Source organism: Symphalangus syndactylus, chromosome 20, assembly GCF_028878055.3.
Source record: "Symphalangus syndactylus isolate Jambi chromosome 20, NHGRI_mSymSyn1-v2.1_pri, whole genome shotgun sequence".
NCBI lineage: Eukaryota > Metazoa > Chordata > Mammalia > Primates > Hylobatidae > Symphalangus > Symphalangus syndactylus.
Window position 1 is genome coordinate 49,300,550 of NC_072442.2, and position 21,125 is coordinate 49,321,674.

The 21,125-nt window shown below is 43.8% G+C and overlaps 1 protein-coding gene across 17 annotated transcripts in view; it reads right to left on the minus strand.

Moving 5' to 3' along the window:
* The window catches only part of STRADA (STE20 related adaptor alpha), a 43,237-nt gene that overhangs the window by 13,353 nt on the left and 8,759 nt on the right, over positions 1 to 21,125 (minus strand). For 5 of the 17 annotated variants that reach the window (XM_055258636.2, XM_055258637.2, XM_055258638.2 and 2 more), the window contains exons 2-4: positions 12,929 to 13,008; positions 11,223 to 11,280; positions 7,273 to 7,301 (exon numbers count right to left, since the gene is read on the minus strand). In XM_055258636.2, coding sequence (XP_055114611.1) covers positions 7,273 to 7,301; positions 11,223 to 11,280; positions 12,929 to 12,964 — 123 coding nt within the window. In that variant the 5' untranslated portion in view covers positions 12,965 to 13,008. Of the gene's footprint in view, positions 1 to 7,272; positions 7,302 to 11,222; positions 11,281 to 12,928; positions 13,011 to 21,125 lie in introns of those variants that run through there. The other 12 variants (XM_055258641.1, XM_063628303.1, XM_063628302.1 and 9 more) reach the window with 6 other exon arrangements.

Genomic DNA, 21,125 nt, shown 5'->3' on the forward strand with positions numbered 1-21,125 from the left:
CCCAGCTGGTCTTGAACTCCTGACCTCAAGTGATCCACCCAGCTTGGCCTCCCAAAGTGCTAAGATTACAGGCGTGAGCCACTGTGCCCGGCCACATGTGTTCTTATTAATTTATCTTTTCCCCAACATTTGATATTTTCAGATTTCTTAATTTTCTCCAGTCTCATGGATTTGATTTACATTTCCCTGATTACTAATGAAGACAAGGATCTTTTCATATATTTATCAGTCATGTGAGCTTTCTCCAAGGTGAAAATGCCTCTTCCTGTCTCTTGCCCATTTTCCTATTGTTTCAGTGCAGGATTTCCCCAAAGTAGGCCCCATAGAACTCTGATTCTGCCAGTTGGATGGAAAAAGTTGCCATGTCCAGTGAAGTTAGGAAATGCAGATACTCTCTCAGGGAGGATCACAAGGTGTACGTCCATATTAAAGGCACTGAGAAATTCTGTAGTAAGAAAACTTACTTTGTTTAACCTAGCATTTCCCAAAGAGATCTGTCTAGGGAACCTTCTGTGCCTAACATCTGTTAAATTTTGGGAAAGACAGGCCGGGCGCGGTGGCTCACGCTTGTAATCCCAGCACTTTGGGAGGCCGAGGCGGGCGGATCACGAGGTCAGGAGATCGAGACCACGGTGAAACCCCGTCTCTACTAAAAATATAAAAAAAATTAGCCGGGCGTGGTGGCGGGCGCCTGTAGTCCCAGCTACTCGGAGAGGCTGAGGCAGGAGAATGGCGAGAACCCAGGAGGCGGAGCTTGCAGTGAGCCGAGATCGCGCCACTGCACTCCAGCCTGGGTGACAGAGCGAGACTCCGTCTCAAAAAAGAAAAAAAAAAAAAAAATTTTGGGAAAGATAATTGGGAAAGGCTATTTTAAATAAAACATATGCTACAATGCAAAGAGCATAGGCTTATGGGCCACATAGAGGCCGAATTTGAACTCAGGTCTATTACTGGTTCTGTGATCCTGGGCAAGTCACTCTGATCTCTTGGGATCTCCATTATATCAGCAGCTGAATAATTTCCATCTCATAGTGTTGTATCTATTAGATGAGATAAAATATGTTAAGAGCTTAGTGCTACCTGGTGTATAAAAGACATTCAATACATGTGAATCCTATTCTCCTCCTCCTTCTATTGCTCTCTACTTTTTGGTGACTCTCCTGTTCAACAAATAAAATGGAAAAGAGAAAATGGAGGAAACAGAGAATCCTAAGCAAAGCTTGATCAGTAAAGTTGATTTGATACTGGTTTTTATACTTATCTGTGTTTTCTAATGCTCTCAAAATAAATTCTAGGATCATTAAATTTTATTTTATTTTATTTATTTATTTTTGAGACGGAGTCTCGCTCTGTCACCCAGACTGGAGTGCAATGGTGTGATCTCAGCTCACTATAGCCTCTGCCTTTTGGGCTTAAGCGATTCTCCTACCTCAGCCTTCTAAGTAGCTTGGACTACAGGTGTGAGCCACCACACCTGGCTAAGTTTTTTTCTTTTCTTTTTTTTTTTTTTTTTTTTTTAGAGAGAGTCTCACTCTGTTGCCCAGGCTGGAGTGCAATAGTGCGACCTCGGCTCACTGCAACCTCTGCCTCCTGGATTCAAGTGATTCTCCTGCCTCAGCCTCCCGAGTAGCTGGGATTACAGATGCCTGCCACCACCCCTAATTTCTGTATTTTTAGTAGAGACAGGGTTTCACCATGTTGGCCAGATTGGTCTCGAACTCCTGACTTCAAGTGATCTACCTGCCTCAGCCTCCCAAAGTGCTGGGATTACAGGTGTGAGCCACTGTGCCCAGCTAATTTTTGTATTTTTAGTAGAGACAGGGTTTCACCATGTTGGCCAGACTGGCCTTGAACTCCTGACCTCAAGTGATCCTCCCACCTTGGCCTCTCAAAGTGCTGGGATTATAGGCGTGAGCCACCATGCCTGGCCTAGGATCACTAAATTTTTAAAAATTATTATTATTATTATTTGAGATAGGCTCTCACTATGTCACCCAGGCTGGAATGCAGTGGCAAGATGATGGCTCACTGCAACCTCAATCTCCCAGGCTCAAGCAGTCCTCTCAAGTGGCTAAGACTACAGGCATGTGCCACCATGCCTAGCTAATTGTTGTATTTTTTGTAGAGATGAGGTCTCCCTATGTTGCCCAGGCTGGTCTCAACCTCCTGGGCTCAAGCGATTCTCTTGCCTCAGCCTCCCAAAGTACTGGGATTACAGGCTTGAGCCACCGCACCCTGCTGACTCTAGCTTCTTGAAACGATCTCATCTTCAGAATAATCTTAAGATCTTAAGATACTGCTTACCACATGCCAGGTACCTCACAAAGGTGAGAGAGATACACAACCAGGAGGCAAAAATGGAGCAGCAATTTGAGCAAAAATCCTCAAGCAAGAGTTCTGAAATGACAACTTTCCATCGGTTTAAAATTCACAATGCTCATTTGGTCTTGAAGTGTCTCATTTTCTCAACCTTATACACCCCTAACTCCTGCACATATTCTTGTTCTGCAGATTCTGTTTTCTGAAGTATTAATCTATTCCTCAATAAAATCAATGTTACCAGTTAATAGAATGCTCAGTGGGTTGCTTTCAGATCCAAACTCCCCACCCCAGCCTATGAGTATCCAAATGATTTGGCCCTTGCCTACCTCTGTGATCTCATTCCACACCACACTTGCCTGACTCGAACAATATCCCCACATAAACAAGCGTGCTCCAGTCTCAGGAAACCTGCACTAACTGTCCCTTTGGAACCCTCCTAGCCTCCTCCTTCCCCTGACCCTGCTATTTTTCTCATGGCTACCTCTTCAACATCACTGAAGTCTCAACTTAAATGTCCACTTTTCAGAGAGACTGCCTAGCCAAAGTAAACTAGGCTACTGGTCACGTTATCAGACAGACTTGCTTTCCTTTCTTCACAGAAGTTACCATTGCAGCTTATTTCTCTAAAATCTTCCACTAAAGTCTCTTCCATTAAAATGCAAGCACCAGAAGGGCAGGGACCTTGTCTGTCATGTTCACTGATGTATTCCCCCAATGCCTGGAACACCGCTGGCAAATACTTAAAAAATGAAAATGATTTAAGCAAAGTCTGAACTGAGGCTTTCTGCCCATGATCTTTTCATTCCCACAGGCTAAAGAAGAGAATAGGTCAATGCAGCCAGTTCCTTTGGAAACAGGTGCAGCATGATGACCTATGCTGGAAATGCCAGCCTCATATGACACAGTCGTTAGATTCCTGTGTTACTCAGGACACTCTATAGATCAGAATCTGATTCCTGCATGTGAGAAAGTACTGCACTTTTCAGTAGGTAACAATATGGCCTCAATGAGAGGCAACTATTTTGTATCTGAAGGTCTTTGCACATCAGCTCTCTAAGCAAACTCCTTAAAATTTCTCTCACTTGAAAAAGGACTATGAAAGACAGCTGAGTCCTGAGATTCAAATATTCATTTTATGTACTTTAAATAACTCCCTTTGGAGAAACCACAGATAGATACTACTTTTTTTTTTTTTTTTTGAGACAGAGTCTCGCTCTATCGCCCAGGCTGGAGCGCAATGGCGCAATCTCAGCTCGCTGCAACCTCCACCTCCCAGGTTCAAGTGATTCTCCTGCCCCAGCCTCCTGGGTAGCTGGGATTACAGGTGCGTGCTACCATGCCCGGCTAATTTTTGTATTTTTAGTAGAGACAGGGTTTCATTGTATTGGCCAGGCTGGTCTCAAACTCCTGACCTCAGGTGATCCGCCCACCTCGGCCTCCCAAAGTGCTGGGATTACAGGTGTGAGCCACGGCGCCCAGCAGATAGATACTTCATTACCTATGTCCCTCTTCCTTGTCAGGCGTGCATATAAGCTTATAAGACATATTGTCTACTAGGCTATAAACTAAGACACATTCTTGCTAAGCCTAGGTAGGGAATGATTCATTAAACTATCAATGTGCTTAGTTAGTAACTTGATAATATTTATTTCTACTCTCCAGTAGTACAGAAAACTACTAAAACTAACCCAAAAGTATTAGTTTTGGAAAATGAAATTCTTTTTCTTTTTTTTTTGAGACAGGGTCTCACTGTGTCACCCAGGCTAGAGTACAGTGGCATGACCATAGTTCACTACAGCCTCGAACTCCAGGGCTCAAGCGGATCCTCCCACCTCAGCCTCCCAGGTATATGCCACCATGCCAGGCTAATTTTTTTTTTTTTTTAATTAGGGACAGAGTCTCACTCTGTCTCCCAAGCTGGAGTGCAACGGCGCTATCCTAGCTCATTGCAGCCTTGAACTCCTGGGCTTAAGGGATTTTTCTGCCTCATCTTCCTGGGTAGCTAGGACTACCAGTGTGTGCCACCATGCCTGGCTAATTTTTTTGTTTTTAGAGATGGGGTCTCACTATGTTGCCCAGGCTGGCTTCAAATTCTTGGCCTCAAGTCATCCTCCTGCCTCAGCCTCCCAAAGTGCTGGGTTTACATGTGTGAGCCACCACACCTGGACTTTAGAAAATAAAGTTCTGGGGGCCGGGCGTGGTGGCTCTCGCCTGTAATCCCAGCACTTTGGGAGGCCAAGGCAGGAGGATCACAAGGTCAGGAGATCGAGACCATCCTGGCCAACACGGTGAAACCCTGTCTCTACTAAAACTACAAAAAATTAGCTGTGCATGGCAGCGGACGCCTGCAGTCCCAGCTACTCGGGAGGCTGAGGCAGGAGAATGCCGTGAACCCGGGAGGGGAAGCTTGCAGTGAGCTGAGATCGCACCACTGCACTCCAGCCTGGGCGACAGAGCGAGACTGTTTCAAAAAAAACGAAAAAAGAAAAAAAAAGAAAATAAAGTTCTTGGCCAGGCAAGGTGGCTCACGCCTGTAATCCTAGCACTTTGGGAGGCTAAGGCAGGTGGATCATCTGAGGTCAGGAGTTCGAGTCCAGCCTGACCAACATGGTGAAACCCTGTCTCTACTGAATACAAAAAATTAGCTGGGTGTGGTGGCACATGTCTGTAATCCCAGCTACTTGGGAGGCTGAGGAAGGAGAATCGCTTGAACCCAGGAGGCAGACGTTGCAGTGAGCCGAGATTGCACCATTGCACTCCAGCCTGGGCAACAAAAGTGAAGCTCCGGCCGGGCGCGGTGGCTCAAGCCTGTAATCCCAGCACTTTGGGAGGCCGAGGCAGGCGGATCACAAGGTCAAGAGATTGAGACCATCCTGGCCAACATGGTGAAACCCCGTCTCTATTAAAAGTATAAACATTAGCTGGGCGTGGTGGCGGATGCCTGTAGTCCCAGCTACTCGGGAGGCTGAGGCAGGAGAATCGCTTGAACCCGGGAGGTGGAGGTTGCAGTGAGCCGAGATCACACCATTGCACTCCAGCCTGGGCGACAGAGTGAGACGCCATCGCAAAAAAAAAAAAAAAAGTTCTTGACTGGGCATGGTGGCTCACGCCTGTAATACCAGCACTTTGGGAGGCTGAGTCAGGTAGATCACTTGAGGTCAGGAGTTTGAGACCAGCCAACATAGTGAAATGCTGTTTCTACTAAAAATATAAAAATTAGCTGGGTGTGGTGGCACATGCCTGTAATCCCAGCTACTCGGGAGGTTGAGGCAGGAGAATTGCTTGAACCCAGGAGGCAGAGGTTGCAGTAAGCTGAGATCGCACCACTGCACTCCAGCCTGGGCAACAGAGTGAGACTCGGTCTCAAAAAAGAAAAAAAAAAAAAAAAAGAAAAGAAAGTTCTTTATGAAACTGGCAATATGAGCTCACAGGCAATCTGGAATTGCATAAAATGAACTAGTCCAGTGATAGCAACTGCTCTGTCCCCAGCTCACTAGGAATGATTCTAAAACAGAGGCCTTCTACTTTGTGGATATTGTATAGGTCCGAACTCAAAGAGAGACCAAACTTCATTTAGGAAAACAAACAAACAAACAAACAAGGAAACAGGCAATATTTTGAAGGGAAGAAGTCTAGCTCATCTGACATTGCCACAAGAAAGGCAGGTTAGTTCATCACACTGTTTCAGTTTTAGAACAGGTCTAAACTCAGATAAAAAGAATGAAATATTTAGCCCATTCTCTTTAAATGCAGCATGGCATAGTTTAATTAGTGCAATGTAATAATCTCCAGTTGCTCATAGAAAGGAACTAATTCTGTCAAAGTGTTTTCTTAGTTTCCCCCACCATGAAATGCATTTTATTCATTTTGAAGCATTTGAAAAATAAATAAGCAGCTGATATCCAGAAATGACCATAAAATAACTATGTTTAAAGAGTTTAAAACAAAATACAGTAAAGCATACAAAGACAATATTCACAAAATGCTACCAAATAAACACATTCAACTTCCCACAGGTTTCACACAGGATAACTTTTGATATAACATCAGCAGCTGTAAAAATATAAAAATTATATGTAATTGGCATTGTATTCTAGAAAAATAGCTAAGTGAGCCTATAGGGAACGTTTTTGGTCTCCAGATTGGAAAGCATTTGGATCTGATAGAGAGGTGCTCCTGATTAGCAGATGACATAAGCACAGCCAAAGCTTTACTCAGAAATTCCCAGTCAACATCATTGTCCTTCACTCAACCTTGGGGCTGCTGCAGAAGCTGCAAATGTCTGCAATCTGAACAGAGTCAGAAGTCTAGGTAGGAAAGGTTCTTATCCTCTCTCCTTATAAGACACTGATTCATATATTCCAAAATAGCTTGGTACATTGTGCACATCTGGTGCTATTTAAGTAAAATAAACTAGAAGAGAAAGAAACAGGGTAAGAATCTTGCAGCTTTCACCAATGAAAAAAGTAAATGTTCTGCTTTATACTTTTTAATTTTGCTTTTGTTTTTAAGGTAAGAGATTTAAGGTCCTGTCTTATTATCTAGACAGAGATCTGTATTATCTCTGTGGACTAAAATCTATTATTAATAGACTAAGGACGGAAAATTTAATACCATTAGTCACTAAACAATAACCGTATTTCTGATTGTTGAAACTTACTTTTTTGGGGGAAGGGGTGGTGGTCGATTGGCAGGGCTGGGGAGGGGAGGAGACCTTAATCCCCAGAAGAGACAAAAAGTACCTGAGACTTTTTTCAGTTTTCAGACTACACATCCAAATCTTTCCAGGGTGAAACCTGAATCTCCACAAGTACAAAAATCACACTACAAATAAAGCTCAGTGACAGATAAGCAGAAACATAAAATGATAAGCCAACAAAACACACAAACTTCCACAAGAAGTCATCTCCATGCAACAGCCATAGTGCTAGGGCCTAGGAAGTCACTTACTTTTCTCCGAGTGTCACCCGGAGGCTGCTCTGGGGTAGAGAAATTGATTGTTGGCATTTTGTGTTTTAGCAGAAGACACACCCACATTCAGAACAGCAATTACTCTACTTAGGACTACATTTATTAATAGAAACCACTTAAGAGTCATTACAGCAAAAAGTGCCTGCGGGGCTACATACAAACACACACACATAGATCCACAGTAAAAATGCTGCAGAGAGATAGGGCTTTAAACATGGATCTATGGTTCTTCAAAAGGTGGCAAGGCTACTACTCTATGGGTATTCTTTACTGGATAAAACTCAACTCTTACATTTCTGGTCATAACATTTACTTGGCATCAACACACAATGTTATTATGAATAGGCCAGTTCCTTATACTTTGTGAATAAACAATTCATTATTTATTAGTTACAGAAGTTACAGAGATGGTTGGCCATTTCCCAGTGAGTGTGGGAACCACAAAACATGTTTTTTCAAAAAAGGGCAAAAAGTTTTAATATAGCAACACGTGTATGAAGGACCATTACCCAACCTGATTCTCTAAAGTCAGATAGATTTGATTCTAAATGTAAATAAAGCAAAGGCATTTTGGCCCTCTACTAGTCCTAGTGAAAATGAACAAAACAAAGGACAACTGAAATAACTTTCTGTTCTTAAGTCAAATTCTGTATGTGCTTTTGACCTTCTCTATTCTGTAAAAGTGATAAAAATCACCAAACTGAAAATTTTTAACTGTAAAATATTGGAGTGATTATACATTTCTAATCAAATTATACAATTCTAAATAAACTACAAAATCAGAAAAGTCTAGTTACCAAGGAAAATGCTTTCTTCTCTTTTTTTTTTTTTTGGAGGCAGAGTCTTGCTTTATCCCCTAGGCTGGAGTGCAGTGGTGTGATCTTGGCTCACTGCAACCTCCGCCTCCCGGGTTCAAACGATTCTCCTGCCTCAGCCTCCCAAGGAGCTGGGATTACAGGTGCCTGCCACCACGCCTGGCTAATTTTTATATTTTTAGTAGAGATGGGGTTTTGCCATGTTGGCCAGGCTGGTCTCCAACTCCTGACTTCAGGTGATCTGCCTACCTCGGCCTCCCAAAGTGCTGGGATTACAGGCGTGAGCCACCATGCCCGGCCTACTTTTTTTTTTTGAGACGGAGTCTCCCTCTGTCGCCCAGGCTGGAGTGCAGTGGTGCGATCTTGGCAATTCTCCTGCCTCAGCCTCCTGAGTAGCTGGGATTACAGGCATGCGCCACCATGCTGACTATCTTTTTTTTTTTTTTTTTTTTTTTGAGACCGAGTCTCGCTCTGTCGCCCAGGCTGGAGTGCAGTGGCGCAATCTCGGCTCACTGCAAGCTCCGTCTCCCGGGTTCATGCCATTCTCCTGCCTCAGCCTCTCCGAGTAGCTGGGACTACAGGCGCCCGCCACCACGCCCGGCTAATTTTTTGTATTTTTAGTAAAGACGGGGTTTCACCGTGGTCTCGATCTCCTGACCTCGTGATCCGCCCGCCTCGGCCGCCCAAAGTGCTGGGATTACAAGCGTGAGCCACCACGCCCGGCCGCTGACTATCTTTTTTTGTCTTTTTAGTAGAGATGGGGTTTTTACCATATTGGCCAGGCTGGTCTTGAACTCCTGACCTTGTGATCCGCCCGCCTCGGCCTCCCAAAGTGCTGGGATTACAGGCATAAGCCACCGTGCCCGGCCTCATTGTTTACTTTTAAACCATTTTATTCCCATTAATGATGGGAAGAAAATGAGAACAGGAACAGAATGTGGTATTTTTGTTCCACTAGCCTTTCCTTTACTGTGCATCTAACTAATTCTTTCCAACTAAAATATAAAGAACTCATCATTTTTCTAAATTCCCATTTGTCTAAAACATAACACTTTGACAAAGTTCACAAATATTACTAGTCCAGAAATTCTTTGAGATGTGTTAGGGAAAATAAATTAATAGGTACCACCTAGTAACTAACAAGTTTCAGTTTTCAATTACTTAAACCTATCCCTGACCTCGTGATCCGCCCGCCTGGGCCTCCCAAAGTGAAACCCCGTCCCTACTAAAAATACAAAAAAAATTTAGCCAGGCATGGTGGTGTGCTCCTGTAATCCCAGCTACTCAGGAGGGCTGAGGCAGGAGAATCGTTTGAACCCGGGAGGCGGAGGTTGTGGTGAGCCGAGATCGTGCCACTGCACTCCAGCTTGAGCGACAGAGCAAGACTCTGTCTCAAAACAAAACAACAACAAAACAAAACAAAACCAAAAAAACCTATCTGGGGGTATTTTGGATCAGCTAACCAATGTACTCAATCTGATAATCTGTTTTTTAAATTTACTTCTTATTTTATTTTTTGAGACGGAGTCCCAAAAACTCAGCCTTGCTCTGTCGCCCAGGCTGGAGTGCAGTGGTGTGATCTTGGCTCACTGCAACCTCCACCTCCCGAGTTCAAGCCATTCTCCTGCTTCAGTCTCCCTAGTAGCTGGGACCACAGGTCTGCGCCACCATGCCTGGCTAATTTTTCTATTTTTAGTAGAGATGTGGTTTCACCACGTTGGCCAGCCTGGTCTTGAACTCCTGACCTCAGGTGATCCGCCTGCCTCGGCCTCCCAAAGTGCTGGGATTACAGGCATGAGCCACCGTGCCCAGCCGATAATCTTATTTTTTTATTTTTATTTTTATTTTTGAGACGGAGTCTTGCTCTGTCACCCAGGCTGGAATGCAGTGGCGCCATCTCGGCTCACTGCAACCTCTGCCTCCTGGGTTCAAGCGATTCTTCTGCCTCAGCCTCCCGAGTACCTGGGACTACTGTGTGCGCCACCATGCCCAGCTAATTTTTGTATTTTTAGTAGAGATGGGGTTTCCGCACACTGGCCTGGCTGGTCCCGAATTCCTGACCTCAAGTGATCCGCCTGCCTCAGCCTCCCAAAGTGTTGGGATTACAGGCATGAGCCGCCATGCCCGGCCTGATAATTTGTTTCTTTCTTTCTTTTTTTTTTTTTCTTTGAGACGGAGTCTAGCTCTGTCACCCAGGCTGGCGTGCAGTGGCGCGATCTCTGCTCATTGCAAGCTCCGCCTCCTGGGTTCATGCCATTCTCCTGCCTCAGCCTCTCAAGTAGCTGGGATTACGGGCACCCGCCACCACGCCCGGCTAATTGTTTCATATTTTTAGTAGAGAGGGGGTTTCACCGTGTTAGCCAGGATGGTCTCGATCTCCTGACCTCGTAATCTGCCCGCCTTGGCCTCCCAACGTGCTGGGATTACCGGTGTGAGCCACCGCGCCCAGCCGGTAATCTGTTTCTTAAACTATAGGATCCTAAAAGAGTATCTTAGTATTCAGACACAAAGAATGGGGCTCTACTATTATTTTTATTGAAAATAATTTTTTTGCCCTAAATTAAGATGACAGTTCCCAAAAAGGCTCACTTTGAAAATGGCCAAAGGGTAATGCCTAGGCCTGTCAAGGTTTACTTCTGAAATCAACAGTCAGGTTTTACAACAGGAAGTTCATATTTTTGCTCTGAAAGATTTCTCCTTAGTTTTCTTAAGTCTCATAATTTCTACCATGAAAAAATGAGTCAACTAGATTCATCAGTAAAACCAGAACTTTCATATCATTGCTTCGTCTTGACAATTATTTTTTAAATCAAGGCTAGAGACTTTTAAATAGTTTTCTTCCTTTAAAAATATGTATTTCACCTGGACAGAAGAAAACATATATGCTTTTAAGTAAATACTGGCTTTCTAACAATCAAGACAGGCCAAGGAAAATTGCCAGGTTAGTCTTCAAATCTTTAGGAAACCATAAATTCAAAAAGGAACCAAAGAAATCCAACAACTGTAGGTTACACTTGCCCTTAGAATTGCCAATTGCTATAGATTGATTTAGTCAACAAAAAAGTAGTGATTTTTATATCCTGAAGTGATGGCTAAATGCCATACTGTACTTACCTCCAAATAGTTCCAAATCTCTTAAGCCCTCAACAATGAACTTTTCCGAGACCCACCGCTAAAGAGGAAAACCCCAAAGAGAATTAGTATTTCTTCCAAGCCACAACAAATTAGCTATCAACCTTTAGACAGACAAACAAAGTCACAACTATGAAAACAGAATCATGCAGTATAGTTAGGAATCATTTCTATGGAAAAGTTTTTAACAGAATCTTGAAATGAACTAAAAACAAGATTCCTTTCTCTACTCCTCTTTGCCTAATTGATGAATAATTCTTAAATTTGACAGATGAGAAATAGATAGTACTGGCTGTAATAATGGAGACTGTTTTTGCCTTCCCTATATTGATTGGTTCCATCTTACTCATTCTACATTACAGATGCCTTGGATCACTGATGTCAATTTGAAAACTATTACTGGAATTCATAACACAGAAAACAGAGATGAAACAGTAGTTACTCACAAGACCCTGTTAGTTTGTAAAACGACACACAACAAGTTGTATATTCTTTATCCACTAGGGGTTCTAAAGACATGGCTGCTTACATTTTCTGCCAAGTTCACAAGGGCCAAACTAGTAAGATCAAACTAGCAGGATCAATTTATGGCTCACTTTACTGGCCTATTTCAAACGAGTATTAGATTTCTGTCATTCTGATCAGTGGTTTCGTTTCACCTGAATTAGGCTATGTTGAAACAGACAAGGAGCTCATATTTAAAAGCAATGGAATCAAGATTGTATTTCCCTTAAGGACTGGTGTTACACTTTGGCTTGGGGACATTCTTTCCACTGGGCAGAGTTCAGCCTATGGAGAGATTCCTTTTTTCCTCTTAATTAACAGTGAAGTTTACTCTTTCTAATATAAATTGTTCTTATATGCATAAACATTAGAAAAAAGATTAAGTAACATTCAGAAATAAGTTGCATGATACAGACTGTGAATTGGAACTATAGCATCATTCTCTGTCCTTACCTATAACCATTTTTTCCAAATCAAAAAAGAAGTAACATCCTAAACTTAAAACTTCATATAAATTATATGCACCGCATCAAAAAACATAAATTATGCTTTAATGTAAAGAAAGTGGTGTACTCATAATATATCATAGCACTTATACACTGTTACAAAATTCTAAAATAATTACAACTGCATTTAGAAATTAGGTACTTGATAATAAAGAAAATAAGAAACTCATGAAATAATGGGAATTTGTAAAGAAGCTAAATCTAGTATTGTTTTTGAGGTCATTTTATCTGATGAAGTTTTGAAGTATAATAAAATCTTTCATGTTCAAAAAGTCTTCAATTAAAACTAATGATATTACTTAGAAAAAAGTGTCCTAGTAATTACAACTTGATTTTGAAAACTCACAAACTCACGGGGGGTCATAAGCAGTTAAACATCTACACTGAAAAGTATCATCGACTCATTTAATGTTGTATTACTGATATTCATGAAATAAGCCACTTTCTTCTTATTTATTCTCTATCAGACAAGCTGGTGGTAAATTTTGTGTCTCTGGTCAGCCTCTGTCTGCAAACTCTTCTCAGGAGTGGAGGCTGCACTACCTGCCTTACTTCCTACATCCCTCACTTCCGTATCAATCCGACCCTCACATAGAAAACCACCTACAACATCTGCCAAAACACACTGCTTTTCAGAAAACAAAAATAGTAAAGCCAGAAGAATAGAAAAACACTCACCCTAATTCGCTCTGGTTTACTTACAAGAAACGACATGAGTTCCTACTGTGTAGACCTACTTCAGTTTCAAAAACTTAAACCTAAAAGGAAAATAGAAACAGGTTGAGTTAGCAAAAATCTCCTTATAGAGAAATACCTTCTGATTAACAAAAACTTATTACAGGTCTACCATTCAAAGCACTGGACTTCACCTATAAATTGCTAGATTTGTTTAGAGAAAGTTTAAGTGATGATAAATCTGAATATACTTTGGCCAAGTACATTATAAAATTCTGTAATTTCTGGCCAGGCATGGTGGTTCATGTCTGTAATCCCAGCACTTTGGGAGGCCGAGGCAGGTGGATCACCTGAGGTCAAGAGTTCGAGACCAGCCTGGCCAACATGGTGAAACTCCGTCTCTATTAAAAAAAAAAAAAAAAAAAGCCAGGCAAGGTGGCAGGTGGCTGTAATCCCAGCTACTTAAGAATTGTTTGAACCCAGGAGATGGAGATTGCAGTGAGCCGAGATCATGCCATTGCATTCCAGCCTGGGTGACAGAGTGAGACTGTCTCAAAAAAAAAAAAAAATTGATTTCTGTAGAAAGAGAAATTTGTTATTATATGGTTTTAAATTAATTCCTAAATTTCTCTTAATTCCCCACTAACCTTTTCCCAGAAGCAATTACCTTCAGTTATTTTCCGTGGTTATCCTACTTTTTATTTATTTACTTTTTGTAGAGACAGGGTCTCTCTATGTGGCCTAGGCTGGTCTGGAACTCCTGGACTCAAGCGATCCTCCCATCTTGGCCTCCCAAAGTGCGGGGGTTACCACGTGAACCACCATGCACAGTGTTATCTTGCTTTTTAATAATTATTCTTAAACAATGTTTATATGGGTATGACTTAATTTTAGACTTTTTAAATTTTCTTTACTGCTCCTTGCAGAGCAGGGCTAACTCACAGGCAATGTACCCAGAGTCAGCCAGTTTTAACTTCCTACTATGGTAGATGAAGACGAAGCTTCTTACATCATCATCTTCCACTGTATCTCCTGCTCTCATTCTACCAACACAGCTCTGGTATAATTTGGTTAAATCAATAGTCCACATTTATATTATTATGACTATGCAAATATGGTTCAGAGCTGAGGCAAAGAGAAATAACTATGTCTCTGCCAGGCCTGGTGGCTCAAGCCTGTACACCCAGCACTTTGGGAGGCCGAGGTAGGTGGATCACTTGAGGTCAGGAGTTCGAGACTAGCCTGACCAACATGGTAAAACCCTGTCTCTACTAAAAATACACAAAAAAATTAGCCAGGTGTGGTGGCGGGCGCCTGTAGTCCCAGCTACTCAAGAGGCTGAGAAAGAAGAATTGCTTGAAGCCGGGAGGCAGAGGTTGCAGTGAGCCAAGGTCACGCCACTGCACTCCAGCCTGGGTGACAGAGCTAGACTCCATCTCAAAACAAACAAAAACAAAAACAAACAAACAAAAAAACAACAACAACACCATGTCTCTTTTCCTTTTTTTTTTTTTTTTTGAGATGGGAGTTTCCCTCTTGTTGCCCAGGCTGGAGTGCAGTTGCACGATGATCTTGACTCACTGCAACCTCCACCTCCCAGTTCAAGGGATTCTCCTGCCCTAGCCTCCCGAGTAGCTGGGATAACAGGTGCCTGCCACCATGCCTGACTGATTTTTGTATTTAGTAGAGATGGGGTTTCACCATGTTGGCCAGGCTAGTCTCGAACTCCTGACTTCAGGTGATCCACCCACCTCAGCCTCCCAAAGTGCTGGGATTATATAAGGGATGAGCCACTGTGCCCAGACAATGTCTCTCTTTCCTTATACACCTATTTTTTCCTAGAGTTAATAACTGCCTCATTTGTTCACTTGCTTGGTTTCCCATATAGCTATTATTTTTTTACAAATATGCCAACATCTCTGCTATTTGCCTTATCCATATATTTTTCCATACCCTCAAACCCATCAATTTCAATTTTCTCCTGGAAGTTGCCTTCATAGGGCCCTCCAGTCTCCTGCTACAATCTGGACTAACTGCTTTTTAGGCCAGTTGCACTTAGTTGACTTTTTTTTTTTTTTGAGGCAGGGTCTGGCTCTGTCAACCAGTCTGGAGTGCAGTGATGCGATCTCTGCTCACTGCAACCTCTGCCTCCAGGGCTCCAACCATCCTCCCACCTCAGCCTCCTGAGTAGCTGGAACTACAGGTACATGCCACCATGCCTAATTTTTGTATTTTTTGTAGAGACAGGGCTTTGCCATGTTACCCAGGCTGGAGTGCAGTGGCGCGATCCTGGCTCACTGCAACCTCTGCCTCCAGGGCTCCAACCATCCTCCCACCTCAGCCTCCTGAGTAGCTGGAACTACAGGTACATGCCACCATGCCTAATTTTTGTATTTTTTGTAGAGACGGGGCTTTGCCATGTTGCCCAGGCTGGAGTGCGGTGGCGCGATCCTGGCTCACTGCAACCTCTGCCTCCCAGGTTCAAGTGATTCTCTTGCTTCAGCCTCCCGAGTTACTGGGACTACAGGTGTGCGCACCACTACGCCTGGCTAATTTCTTTGTATTTTTAGTAGAGACAAGGTTTCACTATGTTGGCCAGGCTGGTCTCGAACCCTTGATCTCAGGTGATCCACCCACCTCAGCCTCCCAAAGTGCTGGGATTACAGGCGTGAGCCACTGCGCCTGGTCTCAAACTCTTGAGCTCAGGCAATCTGTCTGCCTCAGCCTCCCAAAGTGCTAGGATTACAGGTGTGAGCCACCGTGCCTGGCCCTACCCTGATATTTTTTTTTTTGAGACGGAGTCTCGTTCTGTTGCCAGGCTGGAGTACAGCGGCGATCTTGGCTCACTGCAACCTCCGACTCCCGGGTTCCAGCGATTCTCCTGCCTCAGCCTCCCGAGTAGCTGGGGTTACAAGCTTGTGCTGCCATGCCCTGCTTAGTTTTGTATTTTTAATAGAGACGGGGTTCCACCATGTTGGCCAGGATGGTCTCAATCTCCTGACCTCGTGATCCGCCCGCCTCAGCCTTCCAAAGTGCTGGGATTACAGGCGTGACTCACTGCACCCGGCCCTGATATTCTTTCCTTTTTTTTTTTGAGACGGAGTCTTGCTGTGTCACCAGGCTGGAGTGCAGTGGCATGATCTCAGCTCACTGCAACCTCCGCCTCCTGGGTGCAAGCGATTCCCCTGCCTCAGCCTCCCCAGTAGCTGGGATTACAGGCATGGGCTACCACACCCAGCTAATTTTTTGTATTTTTTTAGTAGAGGTGGGGTTTCACCATGTTGGCCAAGATGATCTCGATCTCCTGACCTTGTGATCCGCCTGCCTTGGCCTCCCAAAGTGCTAGGATTACAGGCATGAGCCACCGCGCCTGGCCAGCCCTGATATTCTTATAGAAGCTCCTTCTCCAACCCCAGCTGAGAATCACTCATTTATCTTGTCATAAAATTTTAAAAATATAGATTTGAAAAAACATGATTAGAATGCATATTTAATAGTATTAAACACAAAGCATCATGCAAAAGAAATTTAAGAGGAAAAAAGGTCCATATCCTCATGTAGTTTACAATAGAAAGAGAAAATTAGTGTAAAGAGGCACGTAAATGTTTTTATCTGCAAAAAAAGTTTCTATGGTCTCAAAAAATTTTGGAATTTAAAAATAAAATTAAATTTTCTTTCTTTTTTTTTATGATACAGGGTTTCATTCTATTGCCCAGGTTAGAGTGCAGTGGCACAATCTCGGCTCACAGCAACCTCTGCTTCAGAGGTTCAAGTGATTCTCCTGCCTCCGCCTCCCAAGTAGCTGGGACTACAGGTGTGCAACACCATCCCTGGCTAATTTTTGTATTTTTAGTAGAGTCAGGGATTCACCATGTTAGCCAGGTTGGTCTTGAACTCCTGACCTCAAGTTATCCACCTGCCTCAGCCTCCCAAAGTTCTGGGATTACAGGTGTGAGCCACCCTACCGGCCTAAAACAGAATGTATTTCAAATTAACTTGTGTATTTATAAACACCTATAGATGCTCAGACATCCACCTTTAAAAATTCTAATTCTGCAGGTCTGGGGAGGGCCTTGGACATCTATATAGTTTTAAAAGTTCTAGCTGCTAAAACTCCCACCATTCTCCCCCACCTCACCATAAAAACAACAAAAGCCCTGCATTGTCAAGATTGAGAACCACTGAGCAAAGAGATGGAGTAAGTTCCAGGCTCTTTTCTGCTTTTCTAATCAGGTCTTGGAATAGTTCTTCAAATGTACAGCTGATTAAAAATCTCCAGTTAAATGGATAGTAAGAATCTTAAAAATATGAATATACCGGCTGGGCGTGGTGGCTCACGCCTGTAATCCCAGCATTTTAGGAGGCTGAGGTGGGTGGATCACCTGAGGTCAAGAGTTCAACACCAGCTTGGCCAACATGGTGAAACCCTCATCTCTACTAAAAATACAAAAATTAGCTGGGCGTGGTGGCAGGTGCCTGTAATCCCAGCTGCTTGGGAGGCTGAGGCAGGAGAATCGCTTGAACCTGGGAGGTGGAGGTTGCAGTGAGCCGAGATCGCACCATTGCACTCCAGCCTAGGGAAAAAGAGCGAGACTTTGTCTCAAAAAAAAATAAAATAAATAAAATATGAATATACCTTGCTGTTTTTCCACTTGTAGAATTTTGCCCTAAGGAAAATTTATGTAGAAATTCAGTTACAATGATATCTCCTATAGTGTCACTGTCTATTATAGCTACCACTAGCCAAATGTGGTTAAACTTACATCTGAATTTGTAATAAATAAAATTAAAATTTCAGTTACTGTGGCTGGTGTGGGAGCTCATACCTGTAATCCCAGCACTTTGAGAGGCCAAGTGGGGAAGATCACTTGAGCCCAGGAATTCAAGACTAGCCTGGGCAACATAGTGAGACCCCGTCTCTACCCCCACCCCACCACTGGCCAAAAAAAAAAAAAATTAGTCAGGTGTGGTGCCTATACTCTTAGCTACTTGGGAGGCTGAGGTGAGAGGATCACTTGAGCCTGGGAGGTCAAGGGTCTGATGAGCTGTTATTGTACCACCATACTCCAGCCTGGGTGACAGAGAGACATCCTGTCTTAAAAAAAAAAAAAAAAAATTCAGTTCCTCAATCACATTACATTTCGAGTTCTCAGGAGTCACATGTAGCTAGCAGCTTCTCTATTAGAAGATGAGAATGCCTGGGAAAGCACAGGGCCAGCTGAATGTGTCCATGGTTTATCTTTTTTGAAATTCTTTTGCCTTTTGAGATAGAATCTCGCTCTTGTTGCCCCAGCTACAGTGCAGTGGCACGATGACGGTTCACTGCAGCCTTGACCTCCCAGGCCCAAGCAGTCCCCCGCCTCAGCCTCCTGAGTAGCTGAGACCACCACAGGCATGTGTCACCATGCCTGGCTATTTTTTTTTTTTTTTTTCTGAGAAAGTCTCACTCTGTTGCTGAGGCTGGATTACAGTGGTGTGATCTCAGAGGCTCACTGCAACCTCCACCTCCCAAAGTCAAGTGATGCTCCCACCTCAGCCTCCCAAGTAGCTGGGACTACAGGCATGCATCACGATACCCAGCTAAGTTTTGTATTTTTTGTAGAGATGAGGTTTCACCATGTTGCCCAAGGTTGGTCTTGAACTCCTGGGCTCAAGTGATCCGCCCGCCTCAACCTCCTAAATTGTTGGAATTACAGGCGTGACCCACCATGCCTGGCCAATTTTTTATTTTTAGTACAGACAGGTCTTGCTATATTGCCGATGTTGGTCTTGAACTCCTGAGCTCAAGACATCCTCTGTGAAATTCTTAATTAATTAGCTCAGACCTATGTAAGAGTTATGTCAAATAATCCCACTGGGCAAAGACACCTAATTTAGTCCCTCAGAAATACATCTGGAAACAGTTCATCTTGACGGAAACACTGGAAGCGGCACTCCTCCATGTTAGGTGTATTAGTGCTACTGGTGGTTTATTATTAATAGCTTCTTCTTGTTACCTTTAATGGACACAGCCATGGAAGGAGATTCACAGTCCCTATCTTAAAATTCCAAGTACATTTTATTGTCATGCTATGTGAAGTCCAATCATGTCTGTGTTTGTGTGCATGTGCATAGTGGCGTATTTTTTTTGGAGACAGAATCTCGCTCTGTCGCCCAGGCTGGAGTGCAGTGATCTTGACTCCCTGCAACCTCTGCTTCCTGGGTTCAAGCAATTCTCCTGTCTCAGCCTCTGGAGTAGCTGGGACTACAGGCACGTGCCACCACGGCCAGCTAATTTTTTGTATTTTTATTTTATTTTATTTATTTATTTGAGATGGAGGCTGGAGTGCAGTGGCACAATCTCAGCTCACTGCAAGCTCCACCTCCCGGGTTCACGCCATTCTCCTGCCTCAGCCTCCCGAGTAGCTGGGACTACAGGCGCCCGCCACCACACCCAGCTAATTTTTTTTGTATTTTTAGTATAGACAGGGTTTCACCATGTTAGCCAGGATGGTCTCGATCTCCTGACCTCATGATCCACCCGCCTCGGCCTCCCAAAGTGCTGGGATTACAGGCGTGAGCCACCGAGCCTGGCTTAATTTTTTGTATTTTTAGTAGAGACGGGGTTTTGCCACGTTACCCAGGCTAGTCTCAAACTCCTGAGCTAAGGCAATCCACGTGCCTCGGCCTCCCAAAGTGCTAGGATTACAGGTGTGAGCCACCGCACCTGGCCAATAGTAGCATATTAAAAACCATTCCTTTTTTGGAGATGGGGTCTTGCTCTGTCACCTAGGCTGGAAAGCAGTGGTGTAACCACGGCTCACTGCAACCTCAACCTCCTGGGCTCAAGCAATCCTCCTACCTCAGCCTTCTGAATAGCTGGGACCACAGGTGTGTGAAGCTGCCTGGCTAGTTAAAAAAAAAAAAAAATTGTTTATGTAGGCCAGCCATGGTGGTTCACTTCTGTAGTCCCAGCACTTTGGGAGGCTGAGGCAGGTGGATTGCTTGAGCTCAGGAGTTCAAGACCAGTGTGGGCAACATGGCAAAAGCCCATCTCTACAAAAATATAAAAATTAGCCAGGCATGGTGGCATGTGCCTGTAGTCCCAACTACTTGGGAGGGTGAGGTGGGAGGATAGCTTGAACCTGGGAGGCAGAGGTTGAAGTGAGCCACGATCACACCACTGCACTCCAGCCTAGGTAACAGACTATGTTGTCCAGGCTGGTCTTGAACTCCTGGGCTCAAGTAATTCTCCTACCTTGGCCTCCCAAAGTAGTGAGATTAACAGTATGAGCCACCACGCCCAGCCTAAAAACCATTTTCTTTTTGGGGAAGGACAGAGTCTCGCGCTGTTGCCCAGGCTGGAATGCAATGGTGTGGTCTCGGCTCACTGCAACCTCCACCTCCCAGGTTCACGAGATTCTCCTGCCTCGGCCTCCCAAGTAGATGGGATTACAGGCACCCACCACCACGCCCAGCTAGTTTTTTTGTATTTTTAGTAGAGACAGGGTTTTACCATGTTGGCCAGGCTAATCTTAAAACTCCTGACCTCAGGTGATCCGCCCACCTCAGCCTTCCAACTAAACACCATTTCCTAAGAATATTTTGGGCCTGCCAATGGGCACAAGCTAGACACACTTTTGCAAAGAGGTAGGATGCCCTTCTATTCAGGTATGATCTTTATCAGCCTCCTCAATTTTCACTACTAAATGTTTAAGACATATGGGTCACATATAACTGACAATAAAACAGCAGTACTCCTGGTATTTGTCAGAGTACAATCTTTTTTTTAAATTTCCTTTTTAAAATTGTATTCAATTCTCTTGCTTTTTCTTCTTTTTTTTTTTTCAGATGGAGTCTCGCTCTGTCACCCAGGCTGGAGTGCAATGGCGTGATCTCGGCTCACTGCAAGCTCTGCCTCCCGGGTTCACGCCATTCTCCTGCCTCAGCCTCCCGAGTAGCTGAGACTACAGGCACCCACCACCACGCCAGGCTAATTTTTTGTATTTTTAGTAGAGACGGGGTTTCACTGTGTTAGCTAGGATGGTCTCAATCTCCTGACCTCTTGATCCGCCCGCCTCAGCCTCCCAAAGTTCTTCTTCCTTTTATCTTTGCTTTTCTATTCTTATTTTTCATCTCAAGTGGAACTGGCTCAAAGAATACAATCTTCAACCCACTCCCATCCCCGTATCTCTCAAAAGACCAATTTAAAGAAATAGTA